At 59.6% G+C, this 8,607-nt stretch overlaps 1 protein-coding gene across 1 annotated transcript in view; it reads right to left on the reverse strand.

The window, feature by feature from the left end:
- The window catches only part of Prr12 (proline rich 12), a gene marked incomplete at its 5' end in the record, with an annotated part of 22,550 nt that extends 15,263 nt beyond the window's left edge, over window positions 1–7,287 (reverse strand). Inside the window, 7 exon segments of the mRNA XM_015496965.2 lie at window positions 3–85; window positions 87–166; window positions 1,600–2,266; window positions 2,736–3,880; window positions 3,883–5,913; window positions 5,998–6,159; window positions 7,155–7,287. Of these exon segments, the coding sequence (XP_015352451.2) occupies window positions 3–85; window positions 87–166; window positions 1,600–2,266; window positions 2,736–3,880; window positions 3,883–5,913; window positions 5,998–6,159; window positions 7,155–7,287 (4,301 nt within the window).
- Window positions 7,288–8,607: the final 1,320 nt, after the last annotated feature.

Consider the following 8,607-nt stretch of genomic DNA (forward strand, 5'->3'; position numbering starts at 1 on the left):
GCGTTGGAGGCGGCGAGCTGGCCACAGGGGCCACCAGTGGGGGTGGTGAGGGCAGGGCTGGTGCTGGTGGAGGCGGTGGTGGGGGGTGGTGGAGGCTGAGGCTGAGGCTGAGGTGCTGGGGCAGGAGGCGGCGAGGGTGGGGGTTTCTCCTCCAGCAACGGGGGTTCTGGGGGAGAGAAGCACATCAGCTCTGGATGCCATTCACTGTCTCTGATGCTTCTCTTATCTTAAACATTCCTTCATGCACTAATAGCCTCGGCCACCATGAAGGACCAAGGCTCCCAGAGGCCCTCTGCCACACCAGCGGAAGGGGGACCCTTTCCCAGTTCCAGTAGCTACACAGAGCCCCGGAAGCCAGGCTCCCATCCCTACGGCCTTTTTCAGTCCTCAATCATCTCTGAGCCCTCGAAGCCTTTGTCTGGCTTTTTTTCTTCGATACCAGGGATTGAACCCAGGGGTGCTTAACCACTTAGCCACATTCCCAGCCCTTTTTGTTATATTTTATTTTGAGACAGGGTCTTGCTGAGTTGCTTAGGGCCTTGCTAAGTTTCTGAGGCTGGCTTTGAACTCAGGATCCTCCTGCCTCAGCCTCCTGAGCCACTGGGATTAAAGACCTACATCACAATACCCAGGTTCCTCCCCCCCTAGTACTGGGGATTGAGTCCAAGGGTGCTCTATCCCAGTCTTTTTTACTTATTTTGAGACAGGCTGGCCTCAGGCTCTGCCATCCTCCTGCCTCTGCCTCCGAGTCATGGGATTACAGGCGTGTGCCACTGTGCCTGGTCTTTCTCTGTAGCCAATCTCTGGGTCTTGTCTTTCACTGGGCCCTTCCCTGCCTTCCCCAGGGTATTCCCCAACAGGGGGACCGACATTGATCTTCCTTCCTGATGCTATTTCTTTGAGCCCCACAGGTGTTTTAACAGTTCCTAACTCTCTGAGGAGTTTCCAACCCCTAAAACTGCCACTTCTTCAATGCTGTGCCCTCAGCTGTGACCTTCTCAGCCCTTCCAAGGCTCTCCAGACCTTGATATTTTCTCTCTGCTTAGAACTCTCTGGTACTTCCCATGTTTCCCCCGACACTTCTGTTCTGCCTCACCCTCTCATTCTACTCCCCATCTCTCTACAAGCCCCTCCCCAAATCTCTTGATCCCCTGACACTCCTGACCCTTCAAGCCCCTTTAATGCCCACCTCTCATGCCTCTGTTCCCACTAAAGTCCTGTAGTTTCTGTTTATAGCTTACCCCAGACAGAACCCTATGCCCACGAGACCTACCTGTCTCCAGGTCCCTCTGCTCCACACGCCCTGCTGTCCCTTACTGCACATCACTGCTCTTCAGAGAGCCTCTCAAGCCCCATGTTCCCCACTAGCTTCAAAACCTGTCCCCATAATTTATAACCTGCCCTGACCCCAGCATTCTCCAGGGCCCGGATTGGGACCCATTAGTCCACTTAGCACCTCCAAGCACAATACCACTGCTAAGTCCTACACCACCTACAGTGAAACCCCTTAAACCGTCTGAAACCTGAACAACTGTATCTGGTGACCATAATAACCTAAAACACCTGCTCCACCCCCAAGACGACCTTCTTGGAGCTCACCAGGTGTGCCATTGCTGTTGGTACTGGGGAGCCCGGGGAGAGGGGGTGGCCCTGGGACTGCAGACGCAGTGGTCAAGGGCGGCCCCTCTGGGGTAGAAGTGTCCTTAGGCCCAGCAAGGGGTGGGTCATCAAGGGCAGAGATGGCTGACGAGATGCTCTCCTGTAGGTCCCGGTTCTTGGCCACGGAGTCTTCCTCATCCGAGGAGAAAGAGGGCAGTGTCTCAAGGTTCCGCTTCAGCTCCTCGTCCAGCCGCTTGCAGGGCGAGGGGCAGCCCAGCCCCAGCCCCTCACTCTCCGCAGCCTCCAGCGCACCCCCCAGCCCGAAGGCGCCAGCAGGTGGCGGGTGTGGCACAGTGGGTGCAGCGGGCGGCTGGGGCTGCAGGCCTCGGGCTGGCACAGAAGGTGGCACACTCTTGGGGGGACTGAGCGGGGGTGTCAGGCCTGCTTGGTACAGTGGCGGGTGGCGCTTGCCTGACTTGAGGAAGTCCAGGAAGGAGGCCATGAAGCCTGACTTCATCTCTGGCTGCTTCTCCTCTACCTCTTTGATCTTGGCCTCGATCTTCTCCCGGGTCAGGCTGGAGTCCAGGCTGTTGTGGTCCACACCCGACATGGCATCGCCTGACGAGGCTCCCAGCCCTTCACCAGCCTTGGGCACAGACAACTTGATCTAGACACAGGGACAGTGGGAAGTCAGAGCCCAGGGGTCCTGGCCCCAGCCCCCTCACCTAAGAACCAAAAATCCAACTTCCCAGATTCAGCCTGCGGCGGGCTAGCACTGAGCCCTGAAGACCCTTCTCAAGCATGGGGCTGCAGTTCTTCCCTCCAAACACTCACTGATCTCTCCTTGCTACCGGCTAGTTCAGGTACCCACACCCTCTTCCCATAAGAACAGGATGTAGGATGCTGGACTGCTCATCCTTCACCGTCAAGAACCCAAGCACCCAAGCCCTAATGGCCCATTTCTGCTAGATGACATGTCATTCTTGGATTTCACCACTGCTGCAATACTGGAATCCCATTCCTCAGCCTGACCTATGTCCCTAGTACCTAGAGTCAATAACATGACCCTAACCCTTCCCTATCTCTATGACTCACACATCCCATCCTCAGCCCCTACAAGACCAAGTTCCCCTCACCTTAAGTGGCTTCAGGGGCTCCAGCCGGGTGCCCCCGCCCTCCTCGGCTTTTCTGCCCCTGCCACGGCCCCTGCCCCGGGGTTTCTTGGCCCCATCACTAGGTGTGGAGGCTGAGGCTGGCCCAGTGGTGGTGGGGACCTCCAGTGGGCGGATCCGGGGCCTTCCCCGGGGCCGGGGAGGACCATCGCGCTTCGCCTTGGTGGGCTTGCGGCCTCGGCGCCGGGGGCCATCAGGGCCCGGGTTAGGTGGGCAGAAGTCGATGTCACCCAGGGGTGACAGGGCTGGCCGGGAGCGACAGCTGGAAACCAGGTCAGGCAGGCGCCGGGGATTGAGGCGAATGTCCGCAGGCACATCGGCCTTGTCCTCGTCGGCCTCAAACTCATACTCCTGGGCGTACAGCTTCTTGGGCGTCTGGAAGGGTGGGTCGCGGCGTCGCAGCAGGTGGAAGGAGGACGTCTTAAGCAGCTTCTTTGGCTTGGTTGAGCAGAAGATGGGCGAGGTGAGGCCACCCTTGGGCTCGGAGGCAGGTGGTGGAGGCGGTGGAGGGGGAGGCGGGGGTGGGGGTGGCGCCTGGTGTGGCCCACTCTGGATCAGGCCCAGCGGCTCAGCGTTGACCGTGGAGGGCAGCTCCGGTGGCTTGTTGGGGTCCAGGCCCAGGCCCGGCGTCTCAGGCCCAGCTCCAGATGCCCGACCAGGGCAGTAGGGCCCATAGGGGTCATAGGCAGGGGGGCCTGGAGGTGGGCCAGCACCAGCCTTGGGATCACCCTCATCCTCTGGCTGCCCAGCCTTGCCATAGTCATCTGCTGCCCCTCCGCCAAACATCTCCTCCATGGTGGGGAAGAAGCTGCGCTCCTCGTCCTGGAGCAAGGAGTCAGGAAAGCAGATGGAGGTGAGCGGTACGAAGCGTGGGGCCTTGGTGCCTTGTGGGCTGGGGCTTCGGTAGGCACCCGCAGGATCCTTGCCCTCGGAGTTAGGTGGGCCCACGCCGGTGTCACCAGGCCCTGGGGGCAGTGGCTCCAGAGCCCCAAGCAATTCCTGCATGGCACCTGGAGGTTCTAGGCTTTCCTCTGGTCGGAGACGGGGGCTGGGGGCTGCAGGCTCCAGGCCATGGCTGCGGAGGTGGGCCTCGAGCTGGAGGGGCATGNTGGAGGTGGAGGCAGCACCAGCGGGAGGTCAGGGCCTCCAGCCTCCAGAAGGAGGCCATGGGGGTTGGGCTGGGTGGGCTGGGCAGTGGGAGGTGGGGGTGGTGGACTTTTCTGCAAGAAGGCCCCCAGCTCCTTGGCACCTGCCCCATAGTGGACAACTGAAGTGGCCAGTCCCTCAGGGGTCTCGCCAGCCCGTTCTGGCCCTTTCTTCTTCTCTTTCAGCCTCCCCAGGCCCAACTCCAGGGCTGCCGTGGCACCTTCATCCAGGCTGGCACTGGTTCGAATAACACTCTGCAAGTGGTACCTCTGGGGGTCTTCCTTGGCCAACTCATAGGGTGTGCCTGGCGTTCCCCCGGCCCCCCCACTACCCCCAAGTCCCTTGGAGGCATCTGCTGCCCCATCCTCGCCCACTAAGCCATCTGCCCCCGAGGTCCGAGGTGGGCTGGGTGCCTGCAGGAGGTGCTGGATAAGGAATTCCTCATCCTCAGTGCGCTCAGCTGGAGGCCCACCAGGGCCTGCCAGCAGCTCAGAGCCATCGCCCTTGCCCTTGTAGCCACCTGCTCCAGCTGCATAGTTACCAGCTCCTGGGGGCGCCAGGAACGGGGCAGAGGCCAAGACTGAGCTCAGGTATTTGCCAGGGGCTCCTGGAGAGCCGACTCCAGGCGGGCGGCCAGTAGCTGGCGGTGACTGGAGAGGACGGATGATGTGGGACGGGCTGGCCTCCCCACCACCTCCCAGGGAGCCGGGTCCCCAGCCACCTCCATGGCCTGAGAGTGCCGGGGAATGGCCAGTACTGTAGCTGAGCGAGGGGCTGGCTGTGGGCAGCCCTTGGGAGTGGGCAGCTGGGCCTGGGTAAGGCTCTCCCTGCACCCCATAGAGCTGCCCCTGCAGCTGATCTGGAGAGTAGCTCTGACATGTGGCTAGACCAGGAGGTGGTGGGCCACCAGGAGGCTGTGGGGGACCCCCTGAGTAGCTGGGTCCTTTGCTCAAGTCCTGTGCTTGACCCCCTCCAAATCCCTGCCCATAGGCCTGTGGTCCCAGGAGCCCTTGGGGCTGACCAGGAGAATAGGCCTGGCCCCCAGCCCCACCTGCCCCAGAGGTCTTCCCCGTGGCATAGGCTGCCGCCGGACCACCCAGGCTCTGACACTTGGGTGTGGCAGTAGAGCGAGGTGGTGGGGGTCTGGTGGCACCCCCAGCAGCTGCTCCATAACCACCTTTGCCTGTCTTATAACCCGGTGACTGAATGATGGGGCGATAACCTCCACCACCACCTCCGGCCCCACCACCCCCAGCTGCCTCAGGGCCCGTGGCGCGACCTGACGTTCCAGCCGTGGCTCCACTGGGACCAGCCTTGCTGGGTTCACCAGAGCCCGGGGAGGGCTCGCCACCACCCAAGGGGCTGCAGGCCAAGTTAGCCCGGTGGCCCATGGAGGGGTAGCTGCCCCCACAGCTCAGGTAGTGCTGGAGGGCATGGGCTGGTGGCGGAGGCGGGGGGGGCTGGGCACTGGCTGGCCGCTGGTAGTGCTTTATGACGGTGTCCTGGCGGGGCAGGGCCCGCTCAGGGGGCGGTGGGCCTGGGGCAGCACCCGAGAAGTTGTAGAGCTGTGGGGAGGACTGTTCGGCAGCAGCGGCAGCAGCGGAAGAAGAAGCCAGTAGATTGAACTGAGTGGGGAGGTGGCGGGGAGGTGGGGGTGGATCTGGGGGTCCAGGGCGGTAAGGGGGAGTCTGGGCCGGGCCAAGGCCAGCAGGCCCCAGAACGCCGCCTCCTGCCAGGCGCTCAAAGCCCAACGAGGAGGGTACCGTGGGTGCCTGTGAAGGCTTCAGGTGCAGCACATCATGAGGGGACAGGAGCCCATTAGCAGGAGGACTGAATGGGGGGTCCTGGAGGCTGAGGGACGAGGGTACTGGAAAGGGACGGCTGCCGAAGGAAGCTGGGTGCTGGTAGGCAGACAGGGCAGAGGAGGACGGAAAGGTGCTGGAAGCCGGTAGGGCACCCGAGATGAAGAGTTCCGTGGGGCCTGGTGTGTGCATGGCTAGGGATGATGGAGAAGACGGGAGGTCAGAGCAGACCACAAGCCAGCCCCACCCTAACCCTCCAGGGGCAGCACTGCGCTTACCTGTTTGCCAGGAAGGACTACGGAACTGGGAGAGGAGAGAGGAGGCAGAGGGGCCTGGCTGGGGGCCCCGGGACTCCAGGGCGGAAATGAGGTTCATGACGGAGGCGTCGGGCCCTGCTGAGCCTGCATGGTGGAGGCCAGTGTCGAAGAGTCCAGAGAGGCCTGGCCAGGGACAGGAGGGCAGAGTCAGGCAGGTGGGAGGCCAGGCGGGGTCAAGGAAGACAAATAGCCAAACTAAGTGGAGTTAAGGAAATGGGTGGGGCAAGTCCAAAGAGGACAAAAAGGCAGAATGAAGTTGAGATGGCCAAAGGGAGGGAAAAAGAGAAAGTAAAGGAGGAACAGGTGCAATCCAAGCATGTGCAGAGAGCCCAGGTGGGAAGCAATAGTTTTAAAAGAGTAGGAAAAATCCCAAAGTGAAGGAGACCAGGATGAAAGGGCAGAATCCTCAGTAAGGGGGTGCGGGCAGAAGATGTGGGCAATTCTAGTAAGGAAGGAGAGAATACAGACAACAGGAGTCACAGAAAGATCTAAAAAAAAAAATGTGAAAAGGGGTTAAGTTAAGGTAGCAGGATCCAGGGAAAAAACAGATGGGGAAGAGTGGGAAGGAGCCGATCAGGAAGGTCAGAGGTCAAAGAGGATGCACAGTCTCTTTGCTGGTACATTTGGGGAAAGGGGGGGGGGATATGTCAGGATCAAAACAAGAAAGCTAATCAGAACCGTGGGAGGCAAAGCCAAAGAGGGAGTATAAGCAGTGGGCAAATCTAAGTAAAAAGAGGGAGAGCCAAACAATTGGAGGCAATCAGGAAAGAGAATCAGGAAGAATTCAGAGGGCAAGGAAGCTAATGGGATGAATCCTGAGGGAGAGGGTTGGGGTAAGCTGGAGAGAGGCGGAAAAGCCTGGAAGAGAAGGTGGGATTTGGGGGCTGAAAAGACCCGGCCAATTGAGCAAAAGGGGCGGGACCAGAGAGACAGGGCAAACGAATCCGGCGTGAAATTAAGCAGCAACCAGCAGCCTCACACTCAACCAATCAGAGGAGAGCCAGCAAGGGGAGGGCCACGACACAGGGCACGGCCAATTAGGATGGGCGGAACTTTCAGCAGCCAACCAGCTGTCTCCGAGGGAGGGACAGGCTAAGCCGGGCGGGATGGGGCCGTACCTGCCGGGTGGTGGTTGGTGGCATAGCTTTGCAGTGGGTGGGGGGCCGCATAGGCCTGGCGGTGTAAGATGTCCGTCTCGGGGTGCGAGGTCCTGGAGCTGCCATAGACCAAGCTGAGGAGAAGGGGGAAATGTCAGAATGTCCTCCCAAGCTGCCTTCTGAGAAGGGAGCTCAGGAAATCCCCGGGGAGTTTGGGGGTACTTCCAACTGATGAGGGGGTTATCCCAAGGAACCCTGGGCTCTAAAGGAAGAAGACAGGGAAACTGGGCTGCCAATTAAAGACTCACAAAAATGGCCCTCACTCTAGATCCTCAATAAATAAAGCTCGGATAGTCTCACATTTCCACAGGCAGGCACACACAGACAAACAAGAGAAGAGAGTGCAAGTCGGAGGAAGCTTCCTGAGTTGAAAATATAAAAGGTATATTCCTCCTACCAAGACCCCCTGCTACACACACACACACACACACACACACACACGTGTGGCGGTAACACAGACAGTGGAGCCAACTGCAGAGGTGCACATGGACAACTTCACTGGAATGGCATAGCCCCTGAACTTCATGGGGTTTTGCAAACCAAGTCGGGAGCGGAGGCAGATTGTTCTCAATAAGGCAGGAGTTGGAGGTGGGGAGGGGATAGGAACGGAGAAAGTACCAGGTACAAGTGTGAACACGAATACCGTCCATCCTCAGGGGTTAAGGTTCAAATGCATGGGCCCATGCAAAGCCAGGTATGTGGGCAAATGGGGAAGAAAAGGTTCAGACAGAGGAGTCACACACGACAAATCCTGACACACTGGGAAACCCAGGTATGGGAGGAAGGGGTTCGGGACAGGTGAAGAGTGAGGGTACAACACTGAAAAGCAGCAGGAAAGGGAGAGATTTACAGGTGAACACACTGCCAGCCACGCACTCTCAGGACTCATGTTCCCACACACAAACACACACCCGGCAAACATTCTACTGTGCATGCAACGGCCCCCTATCTGCGGCCGAGACTCAAGAAGGCAAACACACTCATGGCCATCAACTAGGATTCTCTGCCTCTGGGGGTGGGGAGTTAAAGGGGGCGTGTCCCAAGTGCCAGACCCCCCCTTACACACACAGAACCCTAGCTTAAGAAGGGGGCGGGGCCCCATGCCCACTCTGCGCGCGGAATTTCTTGGGGGGGAGGGCCCGAGTGGTTCAGCCTCACTCAATCCCGGAACAATAGGACCTAGAAGGGGGTGCGTGACCCCCAGGTCTGCGTTTTAATTCTCCTTTCCTTCCACCTTTGCAAGAGCAGAGCCAGGGGCGCGGGGGGGGGGAGGGGTCATCAAGCTGGGAATCCAAGGATGGGGGGAAGCCCAGGCCTTGCTTCGCCAGTCCCTCCCACCTTCTGAAGGCCTTCCCATCTGAAATTGTTTTGCACCCCTATTTTCCCGCTGCATTTCTCCCTTTGCAAGCCAGAG

The sequence above is a fragment of the Marmota marmota genome, unplaced genomic scaffold (assembly GCF_001458135.2).
Source record: "Marmota marmota marmota unplaced genomic scaffold, marMar, whole genome shotgun sequence".
NCBI lineage: Eukaryota > Metazoa > Chordata > Mammalia > Rodentia > Sciuridae > Marmota > Marmota marmota.